We start from the raw sequence: 15,040 nt of genomic DNA, 5'->3' as shown, positions 1-15,040 counted from the left end.
CCCTCGGGAAAAATTACGGCCGTAGTTCCCCCTTGCTTTCAGCCGTTCGCAGTACCAGCACAGCAAGGCCGTTTTGGTTAGTGTTACAAGGCCAGATCAGTCAATCATCCAGACTGTTGCCCCTGCAACTACAGAAAAGGCTGCTGCCCCTCTTCAGGAACCATACGTTTGTCTGGCCTCTCAACAAATACCCCTCCGTTGTGGTTGCACCTATGGTACGGCTATCTGTATCGCTGAGGCACACAAGCCTCCCCACCAACGGCAAGGTCATTGTTCATGGAGGGGCTTCCCTCGATATGTTGGCAAAAATACTTGTTCAAAACCGGTGATAGGCAGAAAACATCTTCCGAGATTGTCCTAAATGCTTTCTCCGAAAGTTATTTCGAGCAGTTAGTCCATGAACCCACGCGAATTGTAAATGGTTGCGAAAACACACTTGACCTCTTAGCCACAAACAATCCAGAGCTAATAGAGAGCATCATGACTGATACAGGGATTAATGATCACAAGGTCGTTGTAGCTAGGCTCAATACCGTTTCTTCCAAATCCACCAGAAACAAACGCAAAATAATTTTATATAAAAAACCGGATAAAGTGTCACTAGAAGCCTTCCTAAGAGATAATCTCCATTCCTTCCGAACTGACTATGCAAATGTAGACGAGATGTGGCTCAAATTCAAAGATTTAGTAGCAACAGCAATTGACAGATTTATACCTCATAAACTGGTAAGAGATGGAACTGATCCGCCATGGTACACAATGCAGGTCTGAACGCTGTTGCAGAGGCAACGGAAAAAGCATGCAAAGTTCAGAAGAACCCGAAATCCCGAAGGTTGGCTAAAATTTACAGACGCGCGAAATTTGGCACGGACTTCAATGCGAGATGCCTTTAATAGGTTCCACAACGAAACATTGTCTCGAAATTTGGTAGAAAATCCGAAGAAATTCTGGTCGTGTCTAAAGTACACAAGCGGCAAGACGCAGTCAATACCTTCACTGCGCAGTGCCGATGGTACTGTTACCGACGACTGTGCCGCTAAAGCGGAGTTATTGAACGCAGTTTTCCGAAATTCCTTCACCAGGGATGACAAATGGAATATTCCAGAATTTGAAACACGAACAGCTGCTAGCATGAGTTTCTTAGAAGTAGATAGCTTAGGGGTTGCGAAGCAACTCAAATCGCTTGATACGGGCAAGTCTTCAGGTCCAGATTGTATACCGATTAGGTTCCTTTCAGATTATGCTGATACAATAGCTCCCTACTTAGCAATCATATACAACCGCTCGCTCACCGATAGATCTGTACCTACAGATTGGAAAATTGCGCAGGTCGCACCAGTGTTTAAGAAGGGTAGTAGGAGTAATCCATCGAACTACAGACCTATATCATTGACGTCGGTTTTCAGTAGGGTTTTGGAACATATACTGTATTCAGACATTATGAATCACCTCGAAGGGAACGATCTATTGATTCGTAATCAGCATGGTTTCAGAAAACATCATTCTTGTGCAACACAGCTAGCTCTTTATTCGCACGGAGTAATGGCCGCTATCGACAGGGGATCTCAAGTTGATTCCATATTTCTAGATTTCCGGAAAGCTTTTGACACCATTCCTCACAAGCGACTTCTAATCAAGCTGCGGGCCTATGGGGTATCGTCTCAGTTGTGCGACTGGATTCGTGATTTCCTGTCAGGAAGGTCACAGTTCGTAGTAATAGACGGCAAATCATCGAGTAAAATTGAAGTGATATCAGGTGTTCCCCAGGGAAGCGTCCTGGGACCTCTGCTGTTCCTGATCTATAAAAATGACCTGGGTGACAATCTGAGCAGTTCTCTTAGGTTGTTCGCAGATGATGCTGTAATTTACCATCTAGTAAGGTCATCCGAAGACCAGTATCAGTTGCAAAGCGATTTAGAAAAGATTGCTGTATGGTGTGGCAGGTGGCAGTTGACGCTAAATAACGAAAAGTGGTAGGTGAACCACGTGAGTTCCAAAAGAAATTCGTTGGAATTCGATTACTCGATAAATAGTACAATTCTCAAGGCTGTCAATTCAACTAAGTACCTAGGTGTTAAAATTACGAACAACTTCAGTTGGAAAGACCACATAGATAATATTGTGGGGGAGGCAAGCCAAAGGTTGCGTTTCATTGGCAGGACACTTAGAAGATGCAACAAGTCCACTAAAGAGACAGCTTACACTACACTCGTTCGTCCTCTGTTAGAATATTACTGCGCGTTGTGGGATCCTTACCATGTGGGATTGATGGAGGACTTCGAAAGGGTGCAAAAAAGGGCAGCTCGTTTTGTATTATCACGTAATAGGGGAGAGAGTGTGGCAGATATGATACGCGAGTTGGGTTGGAAGTCATTAAAGCAATGACGTTTTTCGTCACGGGGAGATCTATTTACGAAATTTCAGTCACCAACTGTCTCTTCCGAATGCGAAAATATTTTGTTGAGCCCAACCTACATAAGTAGGAATGATCATCAAAATAAAATAAGAGAAATCAGAGCTCGAACAGAAAGGTTTAGGTGTTCGTATTTCCCGCGCGCTGTTCGGGAGTGTAATGGTAGAGAGGTAGTATGATTGTGGTTTGATGAAACCTCTGCCAAGCACTTAAATGTGAATTGCAGAGTAATCATGTAGATGTAGATGTAGAACTGTGGTGAGAACAATTGAATTACTCGGCGAGTCCTGACGGTTTGGTTCTTGTAACTATGTCCGTAAGAGCAAATCATGTTTGACGGATATTATTATTCTAGGAAGTCCAGGTGTTCCAATGCGCCCCATTCTGGTTGAGCCAGGTGTTGTTTGTGTTTAGCCCTATACCTTTTGCAAGCAGAACCAAGTGATTAAACGGTTTTCCTTTTTTAAAAAATCATTGTTCATTAAGAAAGTTCGGTGATTCCTCTTGTCTTTGAAATGCGTAGCCTCATAAAATTTCTCTGTTTTTCAGAACTCAAGTTGGTTGCTTATGTAATGTTTTGTTGGCTGTTACATATACAGCAAGTTGTACTTTTATGATACTTTGCTGTGGACAGTAGCAACTGCTTACCAGGAACCGCCCTCTGCCCCCCCCCCTCCCCGCCACAGATATTTTACATAACTGCTAATAATTCCAGCACTGTATTTGCAGTAGTTACAAACCCTGTACAGGTTTCGTTGGGTAAAATCCACCAAGTGGACTCTTGGTGGGGTGAACTTGATGCAATTTTCTGTTGACTTTCTACTCATTTTATTACAAGTAATAATCTGTAGACCAGTTAATGCTTTGGAAACCACAGTAGATCAAATAAGGGCTAACACCTGCCTTCTGTGTTTTGGTACTGAAATTTATTTAATGTTTGAAGAGGCTAGTGCCCGACATCTGTTTGCTGATTCTTCGTATTAATTGTTTTTAATCACTAATCATTTAAAGGGGACAGTGCATACATATTTTTTTCTAGACCAGAATTTGTTTAACATTCGAAGGCACCTGGCACATATTTGTTAATTTCTCTGTATTAACTGTTTTTAATCTAACCATTCAAAGAGGCTAATGCCTGCTTATCTTTCTGTATTGAGATTTGTTTACCATCTGAAGGGGCTAGTGCCAGACGTCTATCCGCTGATTTTGTTTTGAGTCGCTAATCGTTGAAAGTGGTCAACGCAGCTTTACCTTTTCTGTAGTGAACAGTGTTGAATATCTCAAGGGACTAGTGCCCAACATCTCTATTTAAATTTTCGTAAAATCTTACAGGGACTGGTGTCCATTTACCTTGCCATATCCAAATCATTTTGACATTTTGAGAATCTATTTTCTGACCTTTATTAATTACATTTCCTGTCGTGAATTTTAATGTAGGGAAAGGCTAATGGTCATTGCTTTAAGTAATCTTACTCTTGTCACTTGTGTCAATAAAGTAAAAGCACTGCAATATCCTTTGGGCATTAATTGTTAGCTTTTTAGAGAGTTTAACTGGCAAGAGTTCTTTCCTTATTGTTGAAGTTATATATTGCTCAAGTACTCAAGGATACTGTTGTTTAATCGAGAGTGGACACATATTCGACCTGTGACAAAACGAAAATACAACTGAAGTTTCGTCCAGAAAATGAAAAATCTGAGTTAATGAAAGCTATGAAAGAACATCATGAGACAGCTGATGCAACTTACAAAAGTAAGGCTACTGAGAAAGAAATTGCAAGTAACAGTAACGAAATGCAGACCATTATATTTTATTTGCAGCAATGTCTCCCAACTCCTTTACTCAAAAGTTCGATTTCATTTTACAAAAGATCTTACAGATGCACTGTTTAATAATATAGGACTGTGGAGGGGACTGACACACTGTTATTTATGGCATGAGGCTGGAGCTACGAGAGGAGCTAATGAAGAGGGACCCTGCTTGTACAAATTCATTCAGATATCAAACCAGATGTGAAAACATTGATAATGTATTCCGACAGTTGTCCAGGCCAATCCCAAATCTTCTACTAATGGACACACCCACATGGAGTGTGATTCACAGCATAGTTTGATAGAGCGGAAGAAGGAAAGCTTTCGTTGTACTTATAGAACACTCATATGACTGAATGTGATTGATTAGACAAACTAGAAAAAACAAGTTTCACTGCCATCGAAATGCAGAGAAACGATTTTCTTGGCTACTCTGTCCTCCTGAAAATGCAAATACAAAATAGCATTAACAAACGATAGTAATCCATTATGATGGAGGCGGATCAGGTGGCTTCAATTAAACAATGGACAGTCAGGGACTATTCTTTATAAAAGATCACTGGAAAAAGAAGAACCATTTAAATCTGTGAGCTTCAAGAGCCGAGAAAAACAGCAAACACTGAAGCCTCTTCTGAAGTATTCCAAATCATGTAACATTTCACCTGAGAAAAACAAGGATTTGATGGACCTACTACGTTTCATTTCTCCAGTATTACATTATTTTTACCAAAATTTATCAACATTGAGAAGTGTAGGTAACGATGAAGAGCCATAATTTTTTTGTGCAAACTATAATTTTTGTTCACTTTGTTTTTTTTCGAATATTTGTATAGAATAAATGCTAGAGGTTGAAAATACCGCTTCAGTTGTAAATATCTATTATTATCACGACTGGTTCCCTGTTCTGGACTCATTCTGGAAACATCCCCCATGCTGTGGCTAAGCCATGTCTCCGCAATATCCTTTCTTTCAGGAGTGCTAGGTCTGCAAGGTTCGCAGGAGAGCTTCTGTTAAGTTTGGAAGGTAGGAGACGAGGTACTGGCAGAAGTAAAGCTGTGAGGACAGGATGTGAGTCGTGCTTGGGTAGCTCAGTTGGTAGAGCACTTGCCTGCGAAAGACAAAGGTCCCGAGTTCGAGTCTCGGTCCGGCACACAGTTTTAATCTGCCAGGAAGTTTCATCAGTGATTAAAATTCAATCTAAATCGAATACCAAATTATACTGATGAGATGCTTAGTTTGGGAATACAATAAACGGCAAAATTATTTTTAGCCACCATTGTACGATTTTGCATAAGCTGTCAATCTTTGAATTGCGATTTGCCAGAATTCTAATTCTTGGACCTGACACACTATCCATTGCAGGCACAGATTTATAATATAAAAATGTAGGAAGATGTTTTAAGGCCGAGTAACACTTCTGGAAATGGAGTGGGATCGAATGTTAAAACATTCCACAATGCATTTCAAATGGTGACATTCACACATACCTTCAACAGAAGAGGACATTATGTAAACATAAACATGTCTCATGAAGGAGATTTACTTCCAGGTTTGTGCAAATCTCAGATGGACAGTGATGGGCCCTACACACGCACTAACTGGCCGACCGATCGACCAATGTCGAGTGCAGCCAACTCCACCTAGTTGGTGTTGGTGCAGACTATGTATGTTCCGACTGACTTTACTCAGCGAGTACAGAACTACCCTTTTCCTATCGCTGGTTGTAAATTGTTTATAGTAAGTTCACTGGGTTACATTTGACGAGTTGACACTCGGTTTTACACAGAAACAAAAACTGAGAGTTGCCTAGGCTGTTTTAGTGGTAACAAGACAAAAGAACTGAGAGAAAGCTTTGGGTGAAAACGTGGCTAACAAATGAAGAAATTCACCCACGCTCTGTTTGTTAAGGAGGTGAGAGCCGATTATTTTCGTAATTATCTAAGAATGGATGAAACACATTTTTTGAAGCTGATGGACGCCATCAAAGCATTCTTGACGAAAAAGAATGTAGTCATGAGAGATGCTGTAAGCAATGAGGAGGGGTTGTTAGCTATGTTATAGATTCTACCCACTGACCACTTTCGGATTTCAGACGAGTATCATACGTACTTTTTAGTTACTTGTCAATCAATTGGGTGATGTGGTGACAGTGTCAGGTGAAGTGGTGGGGAGTTGGCTGTCAGGTGGTCATACTATACTGATCGCTCAACAAGAAAACTTGGTCAGTTGGCTGGACAAATCACCTAGACATATCCAGTTTTTCAGTTGGTTGGTTGGTGTATATGTAGAAACCTATAGTCATCTGCTAACATCGAAATTCAACCCCTTATTACCATGCTCACTCATGTTGCAGTACTGGGTTTCCTGCTTTTGTATCTAATTAGTCTCTATTAATTTATTGTTTCCTTTCTTTTTGCAACACACTGAAAATGACGACTTGGATATTTTTTCAGTGAATTTTTTCAACAACAGAGGCCAGATATCTGAAACTGAAAAATGATTTAGTTTTGACTACACCTGGACAGAGAAAAGAAACAATTTTTTACTAAACAACATTTTTAACAGTGTAAAAGTCAACACTATTAAAGGAGAAAATACAGGTGTTTCTGGCAGTATTTGATAATTAGAAAGGGAAAAACTCTCAAAGGATATGGAAAAAAGGGTCCATGTATTATCTTCCAAATATTAACTGAAGTGTTTATGCATATATATTTTCTCTGTCAATACAAGGTAAGGAAATTACTCAAAAGCCACAACATCTCGACATACCAACCTCGATGTATACATGCCCAGCATATTTGTCACCTGGTGGGGATGTCTATCGAGTTTTGTGTAAGTGCATCCTGGGGGTGAGAGGAGGATTCAGCCCAAAGCTTACTAAAATTTAAGAAACAATGTATAATGTACTGACCAAAGAAGCCCCAGAACTGCAGAAAATTTCAATAACATATTTCCATCAGCAGCAGATAATTTAGGTTTTAACTCATCCTTAGCAGACAGCCTACAGTACATAAGCATAGCCTTCCAAAACAATTACAATAAAATTCAACTTTGTCTTACATCTTTAAGAAAAGTCCTTTCCTTAAAACCAAAAGTTCAAGTGATAATGATGGAATGACTAGTGAAATAAAATGTTGTTCATGTGAACTAAAATATATTGATTTAGTTATGGCGCTTTCACTGAGACAGCAACTCCCTTGCCACAGTGGATACACTGGTTCCCGTCATATCACCGGGCGTGGCCGGCACTTGGGTGGGCGACCATCCAGGCCGCCGTACACTGTTGCCATTTTTCAGGGTGCACTCAACCTTGTGATGCCCATTGAGGAGCTACTCGACCGGATGGTAGCGGCTCTGGTCAAAGAAAACCATCATAACGGCTGGGAGAGCAGTGTGCTGACCATACGCCCCTTCCATCTGCATCCTCAGCTGAGGATGACACGGCGTTGGGATGGTTCCGATGGGCTACCTTTGGCCTGAAGACGGAGTGCTTTCTCTGAGACACTTAAACATGCTGTTGTCAAGTAACTTCACAAAAAGTAGACAAACGTTTATGGCCGAGTGCACCAACCCCGGTCAAAAAGCATGATAACCAAGGTCCCGTGATCATGGTTAAAAGTAAATCGCGTTTAAAATGTTTCTGCAGTGCACCAACGTTAATCGCTGGTCAGCAAACCGTCGTCAGCCAACTGTGCATTTGACCGCGGTTAACTCTCTACATTGCAATGGAACGTGCCCTGGCAACGCAAAGATGTTTGTAAACAAGAAATTGCACAGATAATCGCTGGTGCCACGTTCTATCTTTGCTGTTTTTTCCGTCGACGAGCAGAAGTGTGTTTACGTACCTCGATACCTATTTCTGATCTGTTGGTTTCTTTTTTGGAGAATAATGGAGAATAAAAGAAGAACACCGAATTTCTCGAAGTACGAGATAGATGTACTTCTTGAACTGGTGGGTGCAAATGCATCCGTTCTTGAAAATAAGAAAACCGACGGCTGCAGCTTAAAAGAAAAACAGGCAATGTGGTCCCATGTGGAGGCGCAATTTAATTCTACTCCTGGTAAGTTTACTCATAAATAAATAACTTTTCTATGTTCATCGTAAGCGTAGGATGTGGGACACACTGGCTTTTAGTTTGAAATTTAAAACTGTTACTGGCGTACCACTGAAATACGTGATAGGACTATGCACATTTGCGGTTGGAATTGTTTTGTTAGTTTTAAATTTAAAATCCAATGCCGTGCTACTGTTAACTAAATATTATGTGACTAACGGAAGCTTTTATGTTGAAAATTGTGAACATACGTTTCTCACTTAGCCCTGTGCCGTATTCTTCATATATGCCTATACCACTTTCTTTTTAATGAACTGATACGTAAACAAAAGCCATATACAGATCTTAGATTTTTATTGCAGTTATAAGTTAAGAGCCTTAGAATGCAAAATGGACTTATGAATGCAAATAATATAAGAATTAATTTATGGTACTACAAACTACATTTATTTAATTTCAGGTGTGACAAAAAGGTCCTGTGACAGGCTGAAAACCTGTTATGAAAATATGAAAAGAAGACTTCGAAAAGACCTTGCAGAAGAAAAGGTGGAAGTGTACAAAACAGGTGGGGGGAAGCCTACCCAAAAAACCACGATCCATGATCGGGCTAAACTACTAGAAATTGTTGGTTCCTCAATGAAACCGTTAACAAATGCATATGATTCCGATGCACAGTTCAGCATGATTGTGGATGTTGTAAACATGGAGAGCAGTGAAGTGCAGTGCAGTGAGAATACGCCACCTGCTTCAGTTGTCGAGTTAGCAGAGTGCACACAACCTATCACGTCCCACACACCTGTCGTATTATTAAGTAAAGAGACACCAAATAATGTTCTGGCGGATGTCACCCAGTTGCAATCTGTTTCACAGTCTCCTGATCAACCGGATAAAAACATTTGCACGCCAAAAAATACATGGAGTCGTCGCAGGATGCCTGCAAAACCAAGGCCATCAGGTTCGGGAACAGTGATTGACAATGTGTGCAAGAAGAGAGTGGAACTTCTGGAGGCCCAATTAGTCATGATGAAGGCAGAGCACCAAAAGGAGATGAGGATAAAAAATTTAAAGATTCTGGCCCTTAAAGAAAAACTGAAGTACTGGAAGAAGAAAAATGCCAGTGACACGTGACTTTTTTTTTTCCTGTGACAGTGATTTTTTTAATTTTTTGTGCGATGTTGTATTTTGTCTAACGTATTAAAGTTGTCTCACAGTTCAAATTCTTTCTCTGTGTTTGTCCTGTTAGTGATACTGCTACTATCCTAGTTGTTGTCTGTCTAATATCTGCTTACAGCTTATATGGTCTGGACTAAGTTTCATCCAATCACTTAAAATTACAATTACGTCATGTATAAAAACAGATTAGCAACACTGCAGTTTACACAAATAAGCTACATGTCAGTTGCAGGCCTGCAGCCATAGCGTCAGGTGCCAATTCCTACTTAAATGACTTAACAATGAGGTAGACTGTTAATGAAACAAAATAATAGTAATAAAGCATCCTTGTTACTCTAACTTTGGAATGAACATATGTGCTGTAACAGTTATATACATGAGGCCCAATGTTATCATGTTTTGCATTGTTTGTACCAGAATATCCCAACATATTAAATTATGAGGGAAAGTGCTCCAAATCATAATTTTGTGTGTGCCATTTTCTGTGCAATAATCTGCACCAGGTAATGTTTATAATGGGAACCTATATATTTTATGACAATACAATTTGAATTGAGGCACGTTGAGAAATACATTGCTGTGGTGGGTTCCCTTTTCTGCAAAAGTAAGCATAGCATATGTGGCTTTCCTAGCCACACCACTTGGTAATGTGTGTGGTGGAAACCTGTAACATTTATCATAACAGTATTTGTAGAGAGGCATTATTGAATAATACATTGCTAATATGGACAGTAGTGAGATTAGAATTGTGTGGCTTCTCTAGCAATATTCTGCACCTGTTAATGTTTAAAATGTCAGCCCATAACTTTTATCACAGCAAAATTTGTAGCAGAATATTTTCAGAAATGCATTCCTATGATGGGTCACTGGTTTCTGCTTTAGTAGTCATAGCATGTGTGGCTTTCTTAGCAATATTCTGCACCTGCTAATGTTTATGATGGCAGCCCATAACTTCTGCCACAACTGTATTTGTAGTGAGGCATTTTTCTGTGGCACTATGCAATGACAAGGAATTCCCTTCTCTACAGGTGAGCATTAAATATGTGAAAAAACTGCATCAATATCAGTGACAGGGTGAGGGAGGGAGTTTTCAGTAATAACTTAAAGTATGACACTTTGTACTGTCAACTCACAGCATTACAGTTCTGCTTTCATATCTTCCGAAGTAGCACACTCCTTAACTAATTATTGCTCTTGCACTGATCCCCAAAGTATTAGACATTGCTGACAACATTCCATTGCCTTTTGTAGCAATGAGAACTTGTTTTTGGTGGCAATTTCTAAACACAAATTTGTCTTCAATTTCATGTACTTTTTTTTTAATGCCATACAGTTGCGCGTAATATTGTGTAAAGTGCTGCTACACGCATGACTGACTAGAATTAACAACGTAATTCAATTCTTTGCACAACCTTATGGCCACACACACTTATGTTTAAGAAAATCATATTGTAAATAAAGAGTAGTGATTAATATGGAAACAATTTAACAAATAAACAATCCCAATCTGACACTTTATGTTATTACACAAATGATTATTTTGTGCCCATGTGTGTACTGCATATTCACAATTTTAAGCTTATCTAGGTGATAAGACTGCATTACTAATGAGGAGAAGTGCAGTAAAATAATCTCTAAACTGTAAGGTTCTAATAATAAAGAATGTGCTCTTTTAATATTGCAAAACTGTTGGACATTCACATGTTTGTTGTTACAGTAGAAAATTTAAGAGATGTTTAGGATCTATAGTGAACATAATACAGAAATATAATGTATATAAATAACAGAGTACAGCATTGCTTTCACAACCAATGTGATGCAAGAAATATATCTTTAATAATGAATTAGCAACAGTTCCACACTAAAAAAATATCTCAGAAAAGCAGCAGCTGGGTAATTGTCTGTAGGCAGCACATCCTGTCCCTGGCACAACAAAACCTCAAATTTCGCATCACACACCCAGTTCAGTGAGTACTTTTATGTTCGATAGACAGCAGAAACAAAATAGATTACATGCTGAAATAATCTGAAAAATTGAAAATACGGCGAAATCCCATAACTATAATCATAATTTTTCATTACGAACAATGTCTGAATTTATGTTAGATTATCGGAAATGTTCATTAATTATAGCACGGCGAACTGCTCTTCCAGGTAATGTATCATCACGATACATCTGCTGTCCAGGTAGCACTTCTTCGTTGTCTTCAATGTTGGGGCCTCTCTCATCACGTAACTGATTTAAAAGTCGAGAAATTTCAGGATCTTCTGGTGGTTCATCACTGCTTGTACTCCTCGCAATATTATGCAAGACAGCTGTACCCACAATGATTGACATTGCTTCCTGTGGATTACATCTTATTCCTACAGATAATATGGGAAATCTTCTCTTCCACATGCCGTATTTTCTCTCAACAGTGTTTCTAGTTTTAATATGAGACCTGTTATACCGATGCTCTGCTTCATTTTGCGGATTTAGAAGTGGAGTTAACAAGTAGGATTTACATGCATAACCACTATCTCCCAATAAGTGACCTTGTGGTATTTCTCCGTTTTCAAATTGAGCTCTGCGAGCGCAGTTGAGAAATATGGTACTGTCGTGCACAGAGCCCGGCCATCGAGCGACAATATCTCTTACTAACAAATTGTTATCACTAATGGTTTGACAGTTAAAGGAAAAATATGATTTCCTATTGCGGAAAAGTTCAGCATTATGTCCTCCAGGAGACTGAATTCTTATATGGGTACAATCCAAGGTACCAAGAACGCCAGGAAATCGGTCCAATTGACTAAAACCATACATCACAGAGCGCACTTCTTCTCTTGTTGGAAATTTTATAAAGCGAGGAGACAGTGATGCTATGATGTCTGATACATCACTGATGATTCGTTGTGCTGTTGTACGATGTATATTACTGTTGTCCCCAATAAGAATATTGAATGCACCTGTTGCATATGCCCTTAAAGTAATCAAAAGTCTGTTTATTGGAGAAACAGGGTTATTCCGATCAGTAGGAAATTCTAACCTATCATTAATTTGATTTAATAACCACCACACTGTTTCTTTTGACAGACGAAATCTCTCTTCAAACTTCCTGTCACCATAATCTTCAAAAGGGTTTCCCCTTTCCACAATCACTCCAACACGATTTCGGTCACGATTTAAATGGTCAAGGTATAACAAATCTTCCTCAATGCCATCCATAACATCAAAACGCGCCGCCATCTTAATAGCGTATGCTTCCAAAACCGTGGTTATCTCGAGAAAACCGGGAAAGAGCCCCGGTTAAATATAACCGCGGTCAATTCCCTCGTTTAACTTTGATCGATGTTGGTGCACCAGAATACTGCGCTGAACAGGATTATATATCGACTTAACCGCGGTTAACTGTTAATCGAGATTGGTGCACTCGGCCATATGGCCGAGTGCACCAACCCCGGTCAAAAAGCATGATAACCAAGGTCCCGTGATCATGGTTAAAAGTAAATCGCGTTTAAAATGTTTCTGCAGTGCACCAACGTTAATCGCTGGTCAGCAAACCGTCGTCAGCCAACTGTGCATTTGACCGCGGTTAACTCTCTACATTGCAATGGAACGTGCCCTGGCAACGCAAAGATGTTTGTAAACAAGAAATTGCACAGATAATCGCTGGTGCCACGTTCTATCTTTGCTGTTTTTTCCGTCGACGAGCAGAAGTGTGTTTACGTACCTCGATACCTATTTCTGATCTGTTGGTTTCTTTTTTGGAGAATAATGGAGAATAAAAGAAGAACACCGAATTTCTCGAAGTACGAGATAGATGTACTTCTTGAACTGGTGGGTGCAAATGCATCCGTTCTTGAAAATAAGAAAACCGACGGCTGCAGCTTAAAAGAAAAACAGGCAATGTGGTCCCATGTGGAGGCGCAATTTAATTCTACTCCTGGTAAGTTTACTCATAAATAAATAACTTTTCTATGTTCATCGTAAGCGTAGGATGTGGGACACACTGGCTTTTAGTTTGAAATTTAAAACTGTTACTGGCGTACCACTGAAATACGTGATAGGACTATGCACATTTGCGGTTGGAATTGTTTTGTTAGTTTTAAATTTAAAATCCAATGCCGTGCTACTGTTAACTAAATATTATGTGACTAACGGAAGCTTTTATGTTGAAAATTGTGAACATACGTTTCTCACTTAGCCCTGTGCCGTATTCTTCATATATGCCTATACCACTTTCTTTTTAATGAACTGATACGTAAACAAAAGCCATATACAGATCTTAGATTTTTATTGCAGTTATAAGTTAAGAGCCTTAGAATGCAAAATGGACTTATGAATGCAAATAATATAAGAATTAATTTATGGTACTACAAACTACATTTATTTAATTTCAGGTGTGACAAAAAGGTCCTGTGACAGGCTGAAAACCTGTTATGAAAATATGAAAAGAAGACTTCGAAAAGACCTTGCAGAAGAAAAGGTGGAAGTGTACAAAACAGGTGGGGGGAAGCCTACCCAAAAAACCACGATCCATGATCGGGCTAAACTACTAGAAATTGTTGGTTCCTCAATGAAACCGTTAACAAATGCATATGATTCCGATGCACAGTTCAGCATGATTGTGGATGTTGTAAACATGGAGAGCAGTGAAGTGCAGTGCAGTGAGAATACGCCACCTGCTTCAGTTGTCGAGTTAGCAGAGTGCACACAACCTATCACGTCCCACACACCTGTCGTATTATTAAGTAAAGAGACACCAAATAATGTTCTGGCGGATGTCACCCAGTTGCAATCTGTTTCACAGTCTCCTGATCAACCGGATAAAAACATTTGCACGCCAAAAAATACATGGAGTCGTCGCAGGATGCCTGCAAAACCAAGGCCATCAGGTTCGGGAACAGTGATTGACAATGTGTGCAAGAAGAGAGTGGAACTTCTGGAGGCCCAATTAGTCATGATGAAGGCAGAGCACCAAAAGGAGATGAGGATAAAAAATTTAAAGATTCTGGCCCTTAAAGAAAAACTGAAGTACTGGAAGAAGAAAAATGCCAGTGACACGTGACTTTTTTTTTTCCTGTGACAGTGATTTTTTTAATTTTTTGTGCGATGTTGTATTTTGTCTAACGTATTAAAGTTGTCTCACAGTTCAAATTCTTTCTCTGTGTTTGTCCTGTTAGTGATACTGCTACTATCCTAGTTGTTGTCTGTCTAATATCTGCTTACAGCTTATATGGTCTGGACTAAGTTTCATCCAATCACTTAAAATTACAATTACGTCATGTATAAAAACAGATTAGCAACACTGCAGTTTACACAAATAAGCTACATGTCAGTTGCAGGCCTGCAGCCATAGCGTCAGGTGCCAATTCCTACTTAAATGACTTAACAATGAGGTAGACTGTTAATGAAACAAAATAATAGTAATAAAGCATCCTTGTTACTCTAACTTTGGAATGAACATATGTGCTGTAACAGTTATATACATGAGGCCCAATGTTATCATGTTTTGCATTGTTTGTACCAGAATATCCCAACATATTAAATTATGAGGGAAAGTGCTCCAAATCATAATTTTGTGTGTGCCATTTTCTGTGCAATAATCTG

General features: G+C 39.4%; 2 protein-coding genes across 2 annotated transcripts; both read left to right on the top strand.

Annotated features, from left to right (window-relative positions):
* The first annotated feature begins 8,003 nt into the window (after positions 1–8,003).
* Positions 8,004–9,494, top strand: LOC126234316 (myb/SANT-like DNA-binding domain-containing protein 3). Its single transcript, XM_049943000.1, has 2 exons — positions 8,004–8,283; positions 8,738–9,494. The coding sequence occupies exons 1-2, from the start codon at positions 8,112–8,114 to the stop codon at positions 9,403–9,405; spliced, it is 840 nt and encodes a 279-aa protein (XP_049798957.1). The 5' UTR covers positions 8,004–8,111; the 3' UTR covers positions 9,406–9,494.
* Positions 9,495–13,115: 3,621 nt separating this feature from the next.
* Positions 13,116–14,587, top strand: LOC126234317 (myb/SANT-like DNA-binding domain-containing protein 3). Its single transcript, XM_049943001.1, has 2 exons — positions 13,116–13,376; positions 13,831–14,587. The coding sequence occupies exons 1-2, from the start codon at positions 13,205–13,207 to the stop codon at positions 14,496–14,498; spliced, it is 840 nt and encodes a 279-aa protein (XP_049798958.1). The 5' UTR covers positions 13,116–13,204; the 3' UTR covers positions 14,499–14,587.
* The last annotated feature ends 453 nt before the right edge of the window (positions 14,588–15,040 follow it).

This window comes from Schistocerca nitens, chromosome 2 (assembly GCF_023898315.1).
Source record: "Schistocerca nitens isolate TAMUIC-IGC-003100 chromosome 2, iqSchNite1.1, whole genome shotgun sequence".
NCBI lineage: Eukaryota > Metazoa > Arthropoda > Insecta > Orthoptera > Acrididae > Schistocerca > Schistocerca nitens.
Note: the sequence above shows the minus strand (reverse complement) of the source record. Positions and strands in the feature narration are given on the sequence as shown.

Coding starts and splice junctions, on each gene's coding strand:
- LOC126234316 (XM_049943000.1), top strand. CDS start 8,112: ATGGAGAATAAAAGAAGAACACCGAATTTCTCGAAGTACGAGATAGAT. Junction 8,284..8,737: donor GCAATTTAATTCTACTCCTG/GTAAGTTTACTC, acceptor ATTTAATTTCAG/GTGTGACAAAAAGGTCCTGT.
- LOC126234317 (XM_049943001.1), top strand. CDS start 13,205: ATGGAGAATAAAAGAAGAACACCGAATTTCTCGAAGTACGAGATAGAT. Junction 13,377..13,830: donor GCAATTTAATTCTACTCCTG/GTAAGTTTACTC, acceptor ATTTAATTTCAG/GTGTGACAAAAAGGTCCTGT.